Raw genomic sequence first — 20,347 nt, 5'->3', positions numbered from 1 at the left:
CACATAACTGAAAATATGTGTTTAATAATATTTCCTGCTCATTATTCATTTGTTGTGTGTTTTTTCGGTCACTTTTTTTATTTGTACAACAGAAACATGAAACGTGTGGGGAAATAATTCTTGAAGTGTTATTTAAGTAAATTAAATCCATTTGTTTCTACTCTAGTTTCCCCGTGTTGTTGTTCATGTGTCAAGATGGAGGTGTGAAATTGTTTTCTTTTTTTTTTTTTACTTTATGACAGTGGTGGAGGGGGCAATGCAGACTGTACTGAGAGTAAACTAATGCAGTTCCTCAAAAGTGCTGGTGTATTCACAATGATCAGATACAAACAAGATATGATTACACTTAGATGTGATTTCAGTTGGCCCTGTTTTCTTACAAAGCCAATGTGAAACAATCCATCAACAATGTCACATGATCAGCATCACAGGTCTGAAATACTTTATACACTACGTGCTGTTTTTTTTTTTTTTTTAAACAAAACATGACATCACAGATTTCTTTTTTTTTTTTTTTGGGAGCTGACAATGCAAGACCCATCATGAACATGACAGGACTGTTTATCTGCCCTACTTACTATGACCACACTTTCCAAAGAAAACTATGAACAAATAACTACTGGTTCACAAAATGTGATGAAAAGTTTTAAGTCAGGCAAGAAATAATGTCCAGTTAATGTCCAAAATACAGAGCTTCAGAAAACCAGTGATTGATAAATGATTAATCAAAGTTGATTAATCTCATATTTTTACTCATCTTAATATTTTATTTGATCAGTTTTGTTCACTAACATTTTTATTTTTATTCAGGTGATCTTTGAGTAATAAGTAACAACGACAACATCTTTGAAATCAATATTTTTCATTTTATTGAAAACTTGGCCAGGATTCTGTACAGCAGAGAGAGTGTGCAATGCACAGGGGCAAGAAGACGGGGGGCAGGGGGCTCAAGGGACGTTTCCCATGGTGCATCATACCCTGAGCCGAGAATCGTGTGTAAAACAGCAACAGGCCTTGTGCTCCCTCTTTGGTGTCTCAGAGGACAGTGGAGGGGAAAGAAGTGAGGGACTAAAAAAAGGGAGAAAGGGGGGGAAAGCAAAGCTCAGCCCATAGGGGAGAAAGAGAAAAGTAGAGACAGAGAAGAATGGAGGATGGTCCTTCCACTGAGGTGTTGTCTCCGATCAGGGGCAGATCTAGATCCTCACCCTTCCCTTCACTGCATTAGACCATAGACCGTTTACGGAACTGAGGCAAGGGCCTCAGACATCTCTCCCCCTTTCCCTCTTCCTCCGCCCCTCTCCCTCACCTCCGCTCTTTCTCTTTCTCTCCTTCCCTGAGCCTCACTTGCTGGCCATGGTGTAGCAGCCCTGTTGGTGCCACTGCATGTCACGGATACGCCTCACAGACTGGAACTGAGGATGGCGGGCGCCATACTCGTTGAAGTGCCTGTAGTCGCCCTTCTCCAGCAGGTACTGGCTACCACGGTATCCAGGGAACTGGTATCCCACCCAGCTGGGAAAAAGAGAGGAAAAGTGTCAGTATAGGACTGATCTGAAGTCTTTTTATGTCATCTGAGTCCTGTCTTTGAATTCTCAACCTGATATTTGAGCTGCAACCACCGTACAGTTGTTTACACTCACGTTCCACAGCTGACAATGATGCTGCCCACTCTGTCGGTGAAGCCATAGGAGAACAGGCTGGGAACGTCATCGTCCATGATCTCCATCTTACGGCCCTTGAACTCTCCCACCTCGTACAGGCAGATCTTGTGCTTCTCGGGGTCCTGGAAGAGAAAAAAACATGGAGATACATGATTCTAAAGCAAAACAGACAGAAAAATCATGCAAGAGAGGAGTGAAATGGATAAAAGATGATTTTTTTTTTACCATTCTGACAGGCCTGAAGGACAGCAGGTAGTCGTTTCTCTGGCAGTTGCTCCAGGAGTCCCAGCGAGGATACTCGCCCTTCTCCAGGATGTACATCTCACCACAGAAGTTCATCTGCTCGAAGCCAACGAAGCTGCAGACGACATGAGAGGTTATGCAGTATCCATGCACGGCTACAGTACCTGTTTTAAATGTGAAAATGCATCTCCTGTGAGATACTTACGGTCCACACTCAACACGCAGGGAACGCACGCGGTCCATGCCCATCTCGCACACATTCATGCACTCGTTGCTGATCTCCATCATGCGACCCTGGAAGTTCTCCTGGTCGAACACGTACATCTGGAGGACACAGGATGCACACATGTTAGTCAGTAGAGCAACAAGCTAAATATATCTTCATGTGGCTTAGCTATGAGCCACTTTCATCTCTGTGCTCAGCAGAAGTCACATGTGAGAGCCACCCACCTTGTAGGCCATCATTCCCATCTCAGACTTCTTGCTCTGAGCAGCCTTCCCGTCAGTCTGGGAAGAAGTCTTGGACTTATCTCCACTGGACATGATTACTGGATGGAAAGAGAGGAAAAAACACTGAGAGGGGGGTACAATCATGTGACAAATCTAAGTGAATGATAGAGGATGTATAATAATGATAAAGTATACAGAATAATCTGTATTTTCCAGTCTAACCCTCCTGCTTTGTATCTCCACACACATGCAGGTTTACAGTATGCATGTGTGCACCTTACCTGTCTGTGTGTGCGATGCCTGCGCCGAGCCTCACTCAGAGTGTGTGTGGCTCGGAGTGCGCCCCTGCCTTTTATACGCTGGCGCCCACAGGAGAGGGATTATGGGGAAAGAAACAAACCTGCTGAGGTCAGAGACGAGAGACAAAAGAAACCCCGCATCATCAGAGAGGGACGCACAGAGAGGATGGGCGGAGGCAGAGGCGGACTAACAGAAGCTGGAGGACAGACTGAAGCTCACTTACTAACAGAACTAGTTAAACACGACGTCAAGTTGTAAAGTAAAGTAAAATGTCATTTAAACCATAACAGCCTAATTAAAATGATATAATTCAGCCTCTCATCTTCTGTCACCATACCACTACACTTATTCCTAATATAAACCGGTATACTTAGATAGGCTTGACTGCAAACAGTGGCATGTATTATTTCATTGTGGCACTGGGAGTGTGTGGCTCCCAACCTCTGGCTTCAAACCTCTGGCTGACAGACACGCTGGATAAAGTTTAATGTCATTTTTGGAAATTAAGCTACAATATGTTTTCAGATAATGTCAGAGAGGATCATTCACGTCTAAATCTGAATGAAATGCTCCACCACTTCAGGTCAGAGTTTGCCAGTCCAGTAGACCCCCCTTGTACAGACCACAGACCCACATTTGTTTAATGGAACAAAATCTATGGTGACTTTTTAAATGTTTGGTGCAATGTAGAATTGGACACAACTGTTTACATGGGGATGTAGCTGCAGGGAAAAAGGTCACTGATGAGTGTAAATGAAGCTAAACCGTAGCCTACACCTGTGTACACACAGGTGTAGGCTACCTGCACCCTTCAGGACATCCTGTTACACGAACAGGAGGAAAATGAAACTTTTACTGCCCCTTAACATTTCCACACATTCATCCAGACCCAGCCAGCTGTCTCACTTCTGTGCCTCTGCTCCGCCGTTAATCCCCACATTCTCCAGCCCGATCCCGGCCCTTTGTGCCTGGGCAAGCGCTGGACTGCTGACCGGGGCCCGAACATACCGGAGCGGCTTTGTTCCGGGGCACCGGCAGCACTATAGGATCTGCTGAGCTGGCCGCTGGGGCAGGACAAGGGCTCCCAGCGGCCGCGCCGGGACGCACCGGGAGCGCGCCTCGCCGCCGCCGCTGTGACAAACGGACGGCGTGCACAGTCCGTGGACGCGCACTTGGAGGCGCGCTCCCCGACCGTCGGTATAAAACTGCGGCGCCAGGATCTCTCAAAGCTCTACGCGAGGCAGGCGGTAGGCGCGTACCACTCCCGAGCTCTTCCAATAAAGTGAACCTAGGTAAGGCTGCACCTCACAGGCCGGACACACAGGTGCGCTCACACAGCCGCTCAAACCCAAAAGCACTTTCTGAATCACCTGCACGGCGCAGTTAACAGCTACCAGACTTGATCAAACTTTTGGAAACAGTTTTAACATATTTCACTTCTTTTTGATTTATTGGATTGAAACATTTAAAGAGTACATTGTTTTTTTGTTTGTTTGCTTGTTTTTTGTTTTTTTTTGCCCAGACCCCACTTAGCTGTGAATTTAAAGAGTTTTATGAATTCTGTCAAAATATTGCAGCTAAATTAAAGAAAAAGAAAAAAAAAAGTGTTCCTCTGATAATTGGAGGTGTTCAACACCATCATGCTTAAAGCTGATTTAAAACAACGGGATAAACAGGTCATCATGTTGTCCAATGACTGGTGCTCTGATACAGGCCCTGAAGGAGACGTCCTCTCCCGCCTCTTTACTCACCTCCTCCTCTCTGTCCTCTTGTGCCACCACAGGAGTAAAGATGTACAGAACTACAAGGTCCCCAATGATGCAGCCGCTGGTCAACTCAGGAATGGGCATGGCTCCTTTCTTTAAGGTAAACACACACACACACACACACACTTTACTGTACACACATCAGTACACTGCCTTATGTTACCAAGGTAAGATTTGAAACTGGATCAGGTGGCGTTGGATGGGTTACATGCATGTGTTCTGTGCACACCTTCTTGGTGTTGATTGCTGCCGATTGATCCTCCTGCTGCTCTGTGTCCTCAGGTGACTGTGTTCGAGCAGGAGCATTTCCAGGGCAAGTGCCTGGAGTTCACCTCTGAGTGCTGCAACATCCAGGAGTGCGGACTGGACAACATCCGCTCCATCAGGGTGGAGAGCGGAGCGTAAGTCTCACACACTAAAATGAGACCCAGTATAGTGAGTGTAGAAAACTAGATGAAATGATGATGGGATGATTCGAGGAAAACTATGATCTCCTTTTGTTTTTGAGTCCCAAACACAGTCCTGTTGGAGGCTTTAGGCACTGAGACAGATGAGATGTAAATCATGTAAAGGAGGCTGCACCTTAACATCCAAATGTTGTCTTTAACAGTTTGCACATTGGGTGTATCTGCATGTTTAAAAGAGATACATTAGTTTGTCACTTTTTGGAAAAAAATTATGTCTTCACATTCACCCAAAGGGATCAAAGTTAGATTACCACAAAGAAACTTCTTCAGTTGGGAACACAATAAAGTAATGTCTGTGTATCATTATGTAAATAGGCCTCGTTCTCTCTCTCTCTCTCTCTCTCTCTCTCTCTCTGTGAAGCTGGGTGGGTTTCGAGCACCATGACTTCCAGGGCCAGCAGTTCATCCTGGAGAGAGGAGAGTACCCCCACTGGGACGCTTACAGCGGTTCCCTCTCCTACCATGTGGAGCGCCTCATGTCTCTGCGCCCCATCTACTGCGCCGTGAGTACATCCTGACTCTTACTGACCAGGTTACCTCGGCAATCCAACCCCCCCCCCAAAAAAATGACACTTTTATTTCCCCCACACAGTCCCACCAGAGCAGTCGCATGATCGTCTTTGAGAGGGAGAACTTCATGGGCCGCAGCGTGGAGGTCTGTGACGACTACCCCTCTCTGCAGGCCATGGGCTGGATGATGCCTGAAGTTGGCTCCATGCACGTGCAGTGCGGCGCGTGAGTTGTGTATTTCTCTGTGTAAATTTGATGGTGTAAACAGTGCCAGTGGGATACTTATCTGTAAAACCTCAACAAATTGATGTCCACTTGACTATCCGTTTATATTTATCACCATTTATGGCTCAGCTGACTTGGATCTGTTTACAGTAACTTATCTAAATGTTCTTTTTTCTGTCCTACATCTGTCTTGGTTTCTGTTGCCTTAATGACCCAAAACCCCCAGTGGACCATTAAACATTATCTAATTTGACCTACACACTTCTCAAATAGACATGTCTGTCTATCGCTTTAATCCCTCACCATCTTCTATTGTATGTAATCGACATACCAGCTGACAGGTCTGAGCACGTACCAAATCCCTCCTCTGCCACACCTGTCACTGCAGCTCCTAAAATAGTCCCACTAACCCTTGCTGCTTTCTCCATCTGCCCCACAGCTTTGTGTGCTACCAGTACCCTGGCTACAGGGGCCAGCAGTACATCATGGAGTGTGAGAGACACAGTGGAGACTACCAGCACTGGAGGAACTGGGGCTCCCACTGTCAGACCCCCCAGATCCAGTCCATCAGGCGTATCCAGCACTGAGAGGAAGACAGGCTGAGACTGAGGCCACGGCCCACAGACTCCCCCTCTCTTGACCCATAATCCCCCTCTCTCTCTTTCTTTCTCTCTCCAATCCTTCCCTTCCTCTTGACTTGAGCCTCAAAAGCCGCCTCAACCCGAGTCAACACCACCACTGATTGACAGCCGCTGCCAGAGTGTGATAAGAGACAATATCGCACTGTTGAAGCACAGGGAAACACACTCCACACATACACACACATGCTGACATAACTGACACTAACACAGTGTCTTTTTACTTGGTTTAGAGGTCCCTACGCTCACACACACACACACACAAACACACACCTGCGCTGTACTCTCACCTGAGCTGGGCGACGAGTAGAGCATTTCCTCAGCAAGCTGGCACCAAACAGGGGGGAGATGAACAACCACGAAAACCTCGCCGGCTGCGCTCGCTCTCCTCTGCGCCGCAGTGCAGCTCAGATGTGTTTTGTTGTGTGTGTAGGAGGTTGATCCACAGGTTGATAACTAATAAACTCATTTTCAATTCATCTATCGTTGTTTGATTATTGATAAGTGTGTAAGTGATGCCTTAGAGAGCATGTTGAGACCAGTTCATAAAAACACAAATACATGAATACATCCCTTCTCCTCTCTGTGCAGCAGGAAACACACCCTGCCTGTGAAGGTTGGAGTTCTTCATGGAGAACAGTGGTTGTGCTTTGATGTCTGTTGCAGTGTTTTAAAAGTTTTCACAATGGGAAAAAGATTATCAAAAGGTCTATCGTGGAGGAGTGGCTTCAGAAGCCCTGAGTCTCTGCTGATGTTTGATACTAAAAAATAAATCCTACAACCACATGATAATCAGTATTTAAAACTTAAAGTCCTACATTAGACAGACAACATACTCTACAGGAGGGTGGAGACTAATAACAAAATAGACACAGGATAGAAGAGGAACATCTTCCATTATTCCCCTCGACACTGTTTAGTATGGTGGTGGAGAGGACTGAACGCACTGAGACTGGAGAAAACATGAGAGCAGACACAACACAATAAATGAAGGAAGTATCTTCACCACAACAGAGTTTGTTTTTTAGGAAAAATGTTGCAAATAAATTAAACACAAGCAAATGAAGACAGACATTTGCTATTTTGAAAATATGCAAAGAAAAATATGCTGCAGACACTATAGTTGTTACAGAGAAACAAGTCCAATACAACAGCTGAAAACTTCTGTGGGGACTGGAACTGACAAAAATGTCGTCCACTAATTAACACTGTCCAAAAATAAGTCTCAAACGTTTTACTTCTATCTTAATAATATAAGGTAAAACTGATCAATGATATTGACATATAGTGAGTATGGTGTGTTTTTTGTTTTAATGCCAAACCTGATGAGAGGGAGAGAAGTTATAAATATACACCGATGATGAGCCTCGTCTTCGCTGATGCTGTATAGACATGATACCACGCGAGGAAAAAAAGAGAAATCTTTATTGTAGAAATCAGAGTCAAGATTGAAAAGTGCCACGAGGAACGCTGTCAAACATAACATGACAGTAAAACGAGGAAGACAAGAGTTTTCCTGGAACATTTACAAACTGTGGCACAACAGAGGCTGACATTATCAATAGTATTTACAACTAATATAGTTATAGTCATATTTACAACTAATAAAACATCTGATTCCTTTGACAGATAAACCTGATTTTCAGTGAATATTTTCCTAAACTGTTTGGTTATTGTTGTTTTCAGCACTTGACAGTTAAAACAAACTTCTCTGAACAGATCTGTTTAACAGCAACAAATCACTGAACCTCGCAGCAACAACACTGTAACTCAATATAAAATCAATGGTTAAATATCTACAAACCCCCAGTCATCTGTATACTCAACTCAAGAGCAGAAACAAAATCTCTAGACACAAACTATGCAGTCCTGCTTTTGTTGATCCGTTTAGCACAATGATACAAATCCGTGTCAGGTTTTACCATATTCATCTCTTTCAATCTGAACATATAGTGAACAAGTTGCTCACAGCTTTTTTTTTTCCTAATCATCGGTGGAATAGGAAAACAAAAATCCCCCACGTGATTGTCAGAAAAACACAACAAAAACAGAAGACACAGGAGGTCACTAATAACAAGCATCTATGATGACACCACGTTAGTCTTGATCTCTGTCACTATTCGTGTCTCTACCTGCCTGTGAAGCTCATACAGTAGCTAAGTGAAACAAATTCAGGAATATTTTCTGGGAAATGGAAGAAATAACACAAACTGAAGCAGACGGGTAGAAAGGAAAATGACAGCTCTCTCTGTTTGCACTGGGTTTGGACGCCACACGTGCTCGTGTCAGAGCACCTCCGTCTGATATTTTTTGTTAACAAGCTCACCTTTAATCAGTGTAGCAAAGACCACCGATGTCTTATCTCCAACGACATCGACGTCATCGTCTCCTTCCTCTTCCTCGCCTTCTGAAGACTCTGTCCAGCTGATGATCTCTGGATCAGGGACGGGGCTGGAACCTCCGATCACATCGATGTCCTCGTCTTCCCAGCTTCCTGTCGACCTCACGCTGACCTCTTCTGCTGCGCCTGACGGAGGGGAAACAAAATGTGACGGAGCCGGTGGCGTTTTGCTCTCCAGGTCTCTTTTTGTCCGTTCTCTGAAGTCATCTGTGTGATTCTCCAGGTTGGTTCTTTCATCAGTGTCTCCGTCCACATCGATGGTCTCGTCACCGCTGCCCTCCGTCTCGTCATCCGTCAAACTTTCCCCTGTTTCTCTGAGTGCGATTTCTCTCCACGCTGTACTTTTGTCTTCTTGTTCCTCTCTTTGCAAACAGTCTCCTACACTGGTCAGTGAAACAGTCTCTACATCGATCACATCGTCTGCCTCCGCGGTTGCTTGTTCAGAGACAAAGGCTGCAGAGTCAGAGCTGGGTATGCATGTTTCAGAGGTCGGCTGGGCCAGTTGCTCAGAGCAAACCCTTTTGGCCACAGTGGCGTCGTCACTTGTCTCCTCTCCTGACTCTGCTCCTCTCTTCTCTCCCTTCCTTGCAGTTCCCTCTGCCTCTTCCTGTGGCTGGACAAGCAACTCTTCCTCATGGCTTTCTTGATTATTCTCTGGTTGTCCATTTGTGGGACAGGGCTCCACAGGCTGCAGCTGAATTGGGGGCGTTGAACTCCTACCATTAGATAAAATGAGAAGTTGTCCATTTTTCTTGGGCCTGCCTCGCCTGGAGCCCGGTTGGCCTGATGAGAATCGTCGTTTCTCTGAAAGTTGCCCCTCAAGAAAGGGCCTAGTGTCCTGTAGAGCAAATTAACTTTATTGAATTATACAGATAAATACAAAAAAACACATATGTAATGAAAGCAGCTATCTGAACCCTTCCCTAGATGACAATGCTGGGAATGTCACAGTACTGGACACAGTGATGATGGCTTTACTTGAAAAGTGAAAGGATTTCAAAAATGATTATTTTTCATTGTCTGGGATTACATAGTTGTGGCTGGCTCTCTCTGCCAAACCATCTCGTAGATGTTGAGATATTTATTGGGAAAAGAACCAGCTGGAGGTGCTAGAGGGAACATCATCTTGAGACCATGAATGTCTGTGTAATGATAATTAATGATACTTAATCCTAGAGCTGTTTATGTATTTCAGTATCAGTTGACCAAAGTGGTGGAACAACCGATCAACCGACAAGCGCCTCACTGCCTAAAAACAGTAGCGTAAAAACACGGTGGCCCCTTTAATTATCTGAAAAACACATTTGATGGATGTGATCTTGTAACAAAGGTCCATGCTCACCATGATTTGTGCTTTTCTAAACCTACTCCTGATTGGGTAGGTCTTTGTGCACTGATTCTTTTCAGACAATCTGCTACGTGGGTATTTCACGGGTGACGAACTTGTCTTTGCTTTTGCAGGACCCTGAAATACATATAAGACAAACCACTCACGATCCAATGTCACCCTCATATTAACATCAGTTATCAGATATATCTTAAAAATATGTTTTTTGGTTGATGGTTGCAGTTAGTTAGTTAGAAAAGTCTGTCACCTTGACCTCCAGACTCTGACAGCTGTGTCCCTGCAGGATAACTCTGACAGGCAGCGGGTCACTCCTCTCCAGTTTCACCACAGGCATCTGCTGGAGCAGTTTGTCTCCTTGGTCTTGAAGGATTTTGGTCTTGGTGTCAGTCATTGAGACTGACTTCCTCACCCTCTTTCTCTCTAATGAGAGCATATACTGGCTTTTCCTTCTCTTGTTCAGTCGTATGGCTGGTTCTTTCCCTGGTGTTCCCTCGGCATGTTTCGGGGGACCGGGACTATGAGCAGAGGCCTTGCCTGGCTGTGATTGGCTTGGCAGTGTTTCAGCTTCATCATTCTGCTGCACTTCTGCTGTTTGAGAGCGTTTGACTGGACGGGGTTTACGGGTATTCTGTAGACGAGTAGAGTCGGCTGTTATGGTCTGGGTCTTGTTTTTTTTGTTATTGGTCAGGACCGTATTAGACCTGCTAGCCTGTGTGGAGCTCTCAGCACCCATCCCTTCCTCTTCCCTGGCACTACAGCTGTTAAGATGTCGCTCAAACGACTGGAGGAAGTGGTCGAGCATATCGTTCAGCTCTCCCTCTCCCTGCTGCTGCAGAACAGGTACCTCACCAGAGGGGGACCCGCTGGCTCCTCTTGCTGCAGCAACGACTTGCGCAGACCCACGAAAGCCTGGACCTGCTTCCAGGAGGCCAGTGGCACTGCCTTGTTGTTTGCTTTGTGCATAGGTGCAACTACTGCTACCGGTTGGAAGAGGAGGCTGAGATTGTGGAGCATGGTTGTTGTTGTTGCTGTTCGGTAAAATGTCGAGTCCCATCATCACTTCCTCCAGGAGACGATCAATGTGCTCGGGCTGGTCCTCGTGGGGTGGAGGAGCGGGAGGAGGGAGGCTGGTGGTGTGCAGGAAGGGTGACGCTGGAGACACATAGGCGGCTACAGGTGACAGCATGATGGAGGATGGAGAAGGCTGGAGGGAGGGGCTGGGGGCAGATAAGGTATGAATGTTGTAGAAGGTCATGGGAGGAGAAGAAAAGGAAACTGATGTTGCTGATTTGGCTCTCGCCCTCTGAGCTCTGCCAACCGGGGCACTGTCCTGTGTGGAGTGAGAGTGTGTTAATCACAAAACATACAAAATGCAGAACGTTCCAAGCATTGAGATGTGTATTAACATATCACACAGTGGCGATACACTGAGTTCATAACTTGAGTCAACTCACAAATCACTGAGCAGAGCTGTCGTCCTCTTTAAGCTAATGACTGGTAAAACTTCAGTCATTAGCTTGACTGGTAAAACTAACCAATCACTCAGCGGGACCCAATATCTTTTCTTATCAACTGATCAGTTGCAGAGGCACAGACTTCTCAAAATGCTCACTTAACAGATCAGACTGACTCAGTGTCATTTTTTCTTAGTTAAGACTATGTTGTCATTACGTTCTGCTGTAAGAGTTTAACAAATATTTGTTTTTAAAACTACGTTTCAAGTGTAAATATCACGGACACAGTGTTGGCTGTGATTTTGTAGCAGAGTGTGGATATTTCAGATCACATGGTGACAGATAAATCTGGCATACTGTTATAGAGCTGAAGTGATCAATCTATTGGTTAATCATCAGAAAATTAATGAGCAGCTATTTTGATTCAATTGTTGAAGTAAGTTCCAGCTCATCAAATGTGATGATTTGCTGTTTTACTTTGTGGTCTGTGACATTAAACTGAAATGCTTTGGATTTTGGTCAAACAAAAATAAAACCTATGAAGACATCAGGTTGGACTTCCTATGTTGGAAACCTGTGTCACAGAAAGTTTTCATCAAGTTACAAATCACATATTTTTTTATGGCTGCTATAATTATAATTTTCTTGTTTTAATTGTTATGTTTATGTGAAAAGAAAAAGGAAACAGGAAAAATACCCACATTTTTAATCAGTAATACCATTACAGATTTTGTAAAATGTTCTTAAAATGGTGTTTTATTGAGAGATCAGACATTTGTTTTTCTGTTGAATTAAAAAAAAAAAAAACATAACAGCCCTCCCATCAACCTCGGTGTCAGTGTCAGCCCCCTCACCTGTTGAAACTGCTGTGTCGTGCTCCTTCTTCCACGCTGTGTGCCACCTCCTCCTCCTCCTTCGCTGTTTGGCAGCGTGTCTCCACTCTGGTTTAATTCCCACGCTTTGCCGCACCTTCTTCTCCTCTGATACTTGCTGGTCGGCATCAGAAGCTCTCTCGTCTTCAGATACAACTTCCTGCCTGCACATCCTCCGCCCTGACCCGACCTGGGTGTCCTCACCCCCCACCTCTGCAGGAACAGCTTCTGCAGCCTGCTCACCCCCACCTCCTGCACATCCACTGTCTGCGTTAACCCTCCTCTCCCCCTCCCTCTCCCTCCCGTTCTTGCTCGAGGCCTCCTGGCTCGTTTCTCACCCGTCCCTGCTTTCCTGGCGCCTCCAACCCCTGCCCCCCGCCTCCGCCTTGCTCGCCCCCTGCAGGAGCCCTCCTCTCTGTCCGGGTTCAGAAAGTAGTTGATGAATCCCGGGATGTTGCCTTGGAACTGCTCGAACCGCTCGCCCTCCCATTCTTCATTCTCTACCACATCTCTGGCTGCTCCTTCAGGACTGGCCCACCAGCTGTTGGGGTCAGCAGCACACTGGGTCGTTTGGGTGGAAAACGGCAGGAGAGACGGGGGCATGGGGGTGTAAGGTGGTGCCACAATGGCAACAGATGTGTGTCCAGCTGCTGTGGCATCTTGCATAGAGGCTGCAGGAGCAGAGGAAGGTTGGGGTGTTTGGTTGTGCACTGGTGGGTAGACGAGGGATATGGGAACATAGGGAATTTGAGGAGGAACAAGGCCTGTCTGTCCTAAACCTTGGAGAGCAGTCACATCAGTGGTGTCACAGGAGGTTGCTGAGTGAGTAGGGGGAGCTGTGCTTACCTGCAGCTCCTCCGTCTGTGTCCACACGTCTTTCTCAACATCTGATAGTGCATCCTTCCACAGAAAAGTGCTCCCATCCCTCACCTCTCTCCTCCACATGCCTCGTCTCCCCTCAATCTGCTCAAGCATCAGTGGCTCTGTCTGAACTCCCACCTCTGTGTGCAGGCCCCCTCCTTCTTCATCTCTGCTTTTATGTTCTCTTTTCTTGACCTCCACCAGCCCATGGATGCCCAGCTTGGCTGCAGCAGAAATAGCCTCTTGCTTCTCCTTCTCCCCCTCCCCAGCCATCTCTCCGGAGTACAGCAGTCTGACCATGTGAAGCAGGGTGCAGGCGCCGAGAGCCCGAAACTCCAGGAGATGACTCTGTCCTGCAGGGGGCGCCGGCGTGGAGGACAGAGCAGAGGAGACATGGGGGCTGATCGCTGAAAGAACACAACTGTGTGCTGGCACTGAAACACCTGGAGGAGAGGACAGATGTCAGTAATGATAATGGCACAATGATGATGATGAACACGATTGTTGAATTTATGTGTTGTCTGTTTGAACCTCCTTCACGAGCACTGATCACAACAACACAAACAGCAAAACAACACACTCTAAAGTCAACAGTGAAATGTGTGTCATGTCTTCATACCTTCTGCCTTGAGCAGGGTGTCACAGAACTGGCTGCACTGTTGCTGTCTCTGCAGCTCAGCGAGGAGGAGGGCTTCAAACCCTGGTTTTTGGTAGCACCACATTTCTCCATCCACTTTAGAGGAAGAGAGATAGAGAGTGAAATGTGATTAAATCAGAGGAAGGGTAAAAACATCATTTTGAAAGTGTAAAAAGAAAGATAATTTGTCAGCCAGAATAAAGTATGCATATGTACCGCACTAAAATACATGATCATAGATCTTTTAATTAATTGAGCATCATCAAGGCAGTGTGGGCGTACATGAAGAGACGCGTGACACAAAGGCAAAGTGTGGTCACACTTAAAACTGATTTGATATAGGTTTTTTATTTTTTCTTTACTGCACTTTGTATAAGGTAAATTAAAAAAAAAAAAAGAAGGATGATTTTTTTTTAATTAATGCTATTACTTTTTGAAAGAATTCTCACTTTACTTTTAGTAACTAAAACAACTCTTATTTTGAAATGGGCCATTCTGCATATTGAGTATCTATTTGTATTTTGATATAGTTTGAAAACACTTTAGTACTTTACTTTGAGTATCGTCATACTGTGGTGTTACAACTTGTATTTCAGCAAAATATCTGAGCATTTCCTCCACCACCACCAAATTACTTGCATTAATCAAACCAATTATCACTATAATTATTGTTCTGTGGAAGTTAACCTCCCTGCTCCCAACCAAACTTATATGTTTTTATCACATAAAATGAGTAATGAAAAGCCTCCAGAGCTGGGACAGAGCTATTAAAACTGTGCTTCCTGTCTGAAAGACCTGCACTGTGAAGGCACACCTGCACATTAGCATGATGATGTCAACTAGCAGCCAGCTAACGGTGCACAGACAGACAGACAGACAGACCTGGGACCAGAGTGAGCAGGTGTCACCGGGTCATGACAGACCACAGGCTGGTTATCATGTCATGAACACCACGGTGTCTCCTCTAACTGAGCCTCTGAGCGCAGCCGGAGCTGTTTCTGCTACTTCCCCCACGGCTGGCTGAGAAACGCGGGCAGGTGAAAGGCTGCGCTCACCGTCTGCGGGTCTCCCGGCCCTCCGCAATCCGCTCCCACGGCAAACAAACTAAACCGCTTCCGCTTCGAAATGCATTTCTCTCAAGGGAAAGTTAACAGACAGCGCATTGTTTTGTTTTTTTGTTTTTTTTTTTTTGGGTTGGTTTTTCTGTCCATTTTGGCGAGGTCATCCCCAGGTCAGCGTGGTGGTCAGCAGCCGTGACGCGAGGCTGAGGTGCGGCCAGCAGGGGGCAGGAGAGCCCCCACACTGCGGGCTGACAGCTCACACAAATACAGGCAACAATAAAAACCATCAAAGGCCTTTCACTCAGGAAACTAGTCGGGATTTGAAATTTCATGAACTATATAATGTCCTTGCTTATTATTTGGATCCCCATTAGCTGTCACAACTATTCTTTCTGGGGCCATAGAGGAAAGTTAATGGTATTATATGTATATTACATCAATTACATGCAAATGAAATTACATTTAAATATGGTGGTGAACATACATAAATACATGAATTACAAATGGAACAGTAATAAAATAAAATCAGGTACAGGACAAATATATTATAATCAGCATGTACACTTCTCATTATAGTCCTGAGTTTATTTACGGCACATTAAAAACTTATTTAACAGTTTATTAAAAATCTGTTTTATTCAGAAATTCATAACAAACTATGGCCACCCTGTACAGACCAATCTTCATTAAAGCATTACTTTGAGGTTGATGAACACACGTCCCCCAGAAGAAGTTGTTTGGTTGATATTGCCTATTGTCATTTTGGAGGCTGCAGTTTGCAGTCGTACTGAATTGTATTGCATTATACTTCAACAGAATATTACGAAATATTAGAAACAACTCTCACTGTAACGCAATTAACACAAAATACAAGCCCTTTAAAGAGTTTAAACTCAGTTTAAATAAAACTGAACATGATATAACCTTAATGAAGGCTGGATTTATTACAGAGCTACACTACTTAAGTCTGACTTAAAGTGGTACTGTGTAACCTCTATAGGACAAAATAACACATTCATGTTTCTAAAAAAGATAACATTTAATTCAATAAAACACAGCCTTGTTTAGTATAGTCAGGGTTGTTGCTGCCACACCCTCACTCTTCATATGACCAGTGACTATTTGCTAATGTTGACAAATGTTCAAAGTATTTCTGTGTAACTGAGATTAGTTAGTCGGTGCGGTGACTTGTCTGCTTGTGCTACTGTTACTTTACATTTTAATAGTAGTGTATCTATGGTGGAGCGCGTATAAACACTGTAAACGACACACAGTACTGTGGCTGAATCCTCACAGAGTCGCAGTAAAACATAATCCTGTGTTAATTGTTCCCACCCAACTCTCCCACAGCTTAGTTAAGACTGTGGTAATGACTGACCTTGGATATCCTGCCACTGAGTAATGTGAATAAACAAATTAACAGGATGTTATTTTTATCGACATCTGCATCGTCTTGTACAGCTAACAGTGCCTCACAACTCCTCCAGATATGATGGTAGCGATAGCAATAATGAGTATACATGAGTCTGTGTAGGTGGGATAACCCAAGGTGACAGGATAAAAAAGGAAATAAGCTATAGCCCTGCAGGCATCTGACCCACTTTTACAATATGTTATTTGGGGAGATGATGAATGGTGTCTACATATACTGTAAATCAAATGAATTGCATCTTGATAGTTTGGTCCAGGTGTTTGGATGAGATTGTTACTTGGTTAGAAGTAACCGCACACAGAGTCCATTTGCACTGCAGAGTTAATGGAGTCGTTGCAGGTCCAGTCGTTGAAGGTTTAGTTTGACATGGACCTAATTACATGTAAACTGGGTTCAAGCCTGTGCCAAGGTCACATGAGGGAGCAGAAGTGGAGGCAAAGGGTGCAGCTGATGATTTCATGATATCCATGTGTCTGCCATTCAATAGGACTGCGCTGATCTGACACGGTGTTTTCATCAATTTGATTTCAACCAGCCATCAGTTATACAGCTGACTCAGTTTTTAGTGTGGTGTCATGTTACCTAATGTAAAAATAATTCCAGTAATTTCTGTGCAGTGAGGTGTTAAATTTGGGAAAAGGCGAGCGCTGGCATCAGATTGAATACTTGGCATCAGCAGAAACCCTGAGGACTGATGTATCCCTACTATTCAACTGTACTTGTGGAAATAATACAGGGTAAGAGTTTTCGAAAGAGGAACAGTGAATGTTCTGATGCTTGTCATTAAATGTTATGGTAATTTTATTTTATAATTGTTTGTATATTGTTTGTGCATGGTGCTTTGCTATGAATGTCAAACAGACACTTTCTCTAATTCTAATGGTGTACTGATTTATCTATGTTTGACAGAGGTCATTTACTTCAATGTAAATGATATACAAAAACAATCTTGTAGATAAATGTGTCCTTAAAAAAGCACTATAGAGATGAAAAAATTCAAAAGTTAGAGCCTTATAGAAAATGTTGTCATATAAGGTGGGCCCCGTCTTACATGTTGCCACCAGAACTATCCCTAGAGCCTGATTATTAGAAAGGTAAAGCACATATACACAGCCTTAATAAAAGGAAACACATTACATGTACATTTACAGTCAGATATCAGTCTGTGCTCTTTTAATAGCACTGAGGCCTGGTGTCTTCCCACAGGAGTCCACGTTACTCATATCCACAAAGAAAAGAAAAAGTCAGTTCCTCCAGTTTTCGTGATCAAACACCTTGCATAGTTCCATTGTCTCTGTGCAGGTCAGTCAGGACTTGCTGGAAGGACGAGGAGGGAACTGGACTGAAAACCTGGGTAGGTGTCGGAGAGTCCTGTTGGTCAGCAGTGGGCCGTGGCCAGCGCTCGTTGAACTTGACAAAGAAGAGTGGGTCCTTGAAGGGCCCCCCGTAGATGATCGCCTGCATCAGGTAAACGAGGGCCACCACCATGGAGCTGATGAGGAAGAAGGGGATGAAGGGCCTCAGTTGGTCCCAGGCCACCCCGAGCCCGTAGGTCAGGCTGCTGAACGTGCTCTGGTTCCCTGTGTGGGAGGTATGGCGGGAGGTGTCTGGGGCCGGAGTCAGATCTGGGGCCTCGTCATCTGTGTTTGAAGAGGAAGGACTAGGGACATCGAGTGAATCCATGAGTTATAAGGCAAAACAAAGCAGTTTCTTTGCTCTTAGACTGGTTAGTTTGTACTCACTTTCCTCCACAAATCAGCTCCACAGATCATAAGGAAGGGAACAGGCCACACATAATCGCCCACAGCTGTGGTTTCCCTACCTTATCATACCTGTTAACAGACCCGGTGGTCTCCCCAGGGTGGACTATTAAAATCCTCACAACAATCCCTCCTCTCTGAACATGTGCTGTATTCCTTTGGTCTTATCCTCCCAGCAGTTTCCCCCTAGGTCCCGTAAGCTGGAGTTAAAAGTCGCTGCTTCTATTTGAGCCTTAGAGAGAGACAGAGAGGAAATGAAGAACAGCGGGGGAGCCTTAAATAGATATGACACCAAATGACAGGACACAGGGAGGGAGGGAGGGAAAATCTGCTGCGTATGGTCGTCTCAAGTTTAAAGAGGTGTGTGTGTGTGTGTGTGTGTGTGTGTGTTTGAGTACCAGCTGCACAGGTTACAAACATAACATACACTCAGTGACAAACACAGACATGCACACACTTCGCAGTTAAATATACGTTTGCAGCAGCCAGAGGGCAAAACCATTAAACCATCTCTGCAGTTTAATACAGCTCTAATAAAAACACTGCACTGTGGCTGCTCCAGTCCTAATGTTGTGGCAGGTGCAGCTCTAGGATTTTTATTAACCTGCATCACCTTCATACTTCTCATCTTATCTGGGCTGCAGCCAAGGTTTTAGATGTACTGAGGTCATGTGTCCAGTCACTTGGATATTTCACAAACGTAAATTGTCGCTGGTTGTTCTTATTGAGTCTTACCAAGAGTCCAGATGAGAGAAGATCTGAGTTGATCGAAACGTTGATACACTCATCTGAGTTAGTTATTAGTGCATGCTCAAAGCAATAAGCTCTCAACAAGCAGTAATTAGCGGTGCAGCTAGTGCTTTGAAGATTTTGTTTTACCCCAGAGGACAAAGAGCTGCTCCACCTTATTGGTGGAGGGCGTTGAGATGTATGCCACCTGAGAAAGGGGATGTGTGCAGACGTTACTCAGGGATGATAAAAGTAGCCCACTTCCAGCAGCGGTTGTGATGGGGAAAAAAAATTATTCTATCAATACTTTAATTAATATTTACATAGATGAAACATCAGTCATAGAAACTAAAGAAACTAAATATTAATTTAAGTTAGATCATTAAGTATATAAATATTCATATATAAGAGTGTATAAATGTATATTTGGCTGTTTACTTATATTCTCTTTCCCAACATGAATATCTAATTGCTCATTCAGAACCACCTCCACAGTGCAAGGAATAATAATCATGATGGTGAAATACTTGAATGAGCTGGATGGAAACGCCAAGAGAAATTATGTGAACCATTTGGTATGTTCTGGTTTTCTGCATTAATTGGTCATAAAATGTGATCTGATCTTCATTTAAGTCACAAATACAGACAAACACAATGTGGTTAAGCTAATATCGCACAAACAAGCACAATCTTTCCTGTCTTTATTGAACACAGCCAGTAACCATTCACAGTGCTGGTGGAAAAAGTATGTTGTTGTTTTGTTTGTTTCATTGATTGGAGCTTTTGTTAATGTTTTCAGATCTAATAATTCAAGTCAAGTCAAAAAATCTAATCACTCAAACTGGATCTGGGAAATTCAGATGCCAAAATTCAAGATGACGTTCAGGTGAGCAAGAATTTGTGAAACCAAAAAATAAATAAAAAGTTTAAAATGATCAAAACTTGAATTACCTTTTGCACATTTCAAACAAGGGAACCCAACAAAACAAAAATGTCTCTGGTAATTTCTGAATCAAACCATAATTTTTTATAATAGTTTTTATTGAAAGGTTAGACATTTTCATATTTCTCTCAGGTATCTGATATGCATAACCACCTCTCATGTTTGTTGGCTTCAAAAACAGTCAAATTGAAGTATATCAAGCACATGTAAACATGATGGGGTCGAGCTATAAAAATCTCCCTCGTCTGGGAAGAATGAACACATAATATTCACGCCTGGAAAAGTGTCCTCATCTTTATCAACATCTATATTTAAAGATTAAATTGTGTGCCTTGGTAGGGGTCACAGGCTCACGCATGCACATCATAGCCTGACTAATATCAGACTTTCACACTCTGATATGCGCTGAAGGCCCTCGTGATCCAGCAGCTGCTTCTCGATCTGCGTGGGATGCATTTCAGATGTGTTGCATACTGGAGACGCCGCAACACTTTCTCGTCCTCATTCAACCCGAGTATTCCTCCGACATGTCTGGGACCTGACAAACACTCACACACAAACACATACACGACAGCTATTCCCTGTCAGC

General features: G+C 44.3%; 3 protein-coding genes across 4 annotated transcripts; 1 reads left to right on the top strand and 2 right to left on the bottom strand.

Moving 5' to 3' along the window:
• Positions 1 to 845: 845 nt before the first annotated feature.
• Positions 846 to 2,754, bottom strand: LOC139637868 (beta-crystallin B1-like). Its single transcript, XM_071506798.1, has 6 exons — positions 2,636 to 2,754; positions 2,355 to 2,452; positions 2,110 to 2,228; positions 1,887 to 2,019; positions 1,641 to 1,783; positions 846 to 1,512 (listed from the first exon to the last, which is right to left on the bottom strand). Exons 2-6 carry the CDS (start codon positions 2,445 to 2,447, stop codon positions 1,341 to 1,343), a joined length of 660 nt encoding a protein of 219 aa, XP_071362899.1. The 5' UTR covers positions 2,448 to 2,452; positions 2,636 to 2,754; the 3' UTR covers positions 846 to 1,340.
• A 1,116-nt stretch (positions 2,755 to 3,870) lies between these two features.
• cryba1l1 (crystallin, beta A1, like 1) lies at positions 3,871 to 6,739 on the top strand. Its single transcript, XM_071506799.1, has 6 exons — positions 3,871 to 3,946; positions 4,438 to 4,520; positions 4,703 to 4,821; positions 5,249 to 5,390; positions 5,480 to 5,622; positions 6,062 to 6,739. Exons 2-6 carry the CDS (start codon positions 4,446 to 4,448, stop codon positions 6,207 to 6,209), a joined length of 627 nt encoding a protein of 208 aa, XP_071362900.1. The 5' UTR covers positions 3,871 to 3,946; positions 4,438 to 4,445; the 3' UTR covers positions 6,210 to 6,739.
• A 929-nt stretch (positions 6,740 to 7,668) lies between these two features.
• LOC139637854 (uncharacterized) lies at positions 7,669 to 15,252 on the bottom strand. Of its 2 annotated transcripts, none has more exons than XM_071506772.1 (6): positions 14,716 to 15,252; positions 13,816 to 13,929; positions 12,318 to 13,639; positions 10,257 to 11,339; positions 10,004 to 10,126; positions 7,669 to 9,499 (listed from the first exon to the last, which is right to left on the bottom strand). In XM_071506772.1, exons 2-6 carry the CDS (start codon positions 13,916 to 13,918, stop codon positions 8,546 to 8,548), a joined length of 3,585 nt encoding a protein of 1,194 aa, XP_071362873.1. In that variant the 5' UTR covers positions 13,919 to 13,929; positions 14,716 to 15,252; the 3' UTR covers positions 7,669 to 8,545. The 2 variants fall into 2 exon arrangements, with proteins under 2 accessions (XP_071362873.1, XP_071362875.1); XM_071506774.1 differs by having other exon boundaries at positions 14,889 to 15,251.
• Positions 15,253 to 20,347: the final 5,095 nt, after the last annotated feature.

Source organism: Trachinotus anak, unplaced genomic scaffold (genome assembly GCF_046630095.1).
Source record: "Trachinotus anak isolate AG129_WGS33_773 ecotype Australia unplaced genomic scaffold, CSIRO_AGI_Tana_v1 ptg000021l, whole genome shotgun sequence".
Lineage (NCBI taxonomy): Eukaryota > Metazoa > Chordata > Actinopteri > Carangiformes > Carangidae > Trachinotus > Trachinotus anak.
This window is presented reverse-complemented; position numbering and strand designations above follow the sequence as displayed.

Bases quoted from the DNA above. Each gene is read 5' to 3' on its own strand.
- LOC139637868 (XM_071506798.1), bottom strand. From the start codon at position 2,447: ATGTCCAGTGGAGATAAGTCCAAGACTTCTTCCCAGACTGACGGGAAG. The intron at 2,229-2,354 runs GTGGGTGGCTCT...TGTGTCCTCCAG, and splicing joins TGGGAATGATGGCCTACAAG to ATGTACGTGTTCGACCAGGA. The intron at 1,513-1,640 runs GTGAGTGTAAAC...TCTTTTTCCCAG, and splicing joins ATCATTGTCAGCTGTGGAAC to CTGGGTGGGATACCAGTTCC.
- cryba1l1 (XM_071506799.1), top strand. From the start codon at position 4,446: ATGTACAGAACTACAAGGTCCCCAATGATGCAGCCGCTGGTCAACTCA. The intron at 4,822-5,248 runs GTAAGTCTCACA...CTCTCTGTGAAG, and splicing joins ATCAGGGTGGAGAGCGGAGC to CTGGGTGGGTTTCGAGCACC. The intron at 5,623-6,061 runs GTGAGTTGTGTA...TCTGCCCCACAG, and splicing joins ATGCACGTGCAGTGCGGCGC to CTTTGTGTGCTACCAGTACC.
- LOC139637854 (XM_071506772.1), bottom strand. From the start codon at position 13,918: ATGTGGTGCTACCAAAAACCAGGGTTTGAAGCCCTCCTCCTCGCTGAG. The intron at 10,127-10,256 runs GTGACAGACTTT...TATGTATTTCAG, and splicing joins GTCAGAGTCTGGAGGTCAAG to GGTCCTGCAAAAGCAAAGAC. The intron at 9,500-10,003 runs GTGAGCATGGAC...TTTGCTCTACAG, and splicing joins TTAGAAAAGCACAAATCATG to GACACTAGGCCCTTTCTTGA.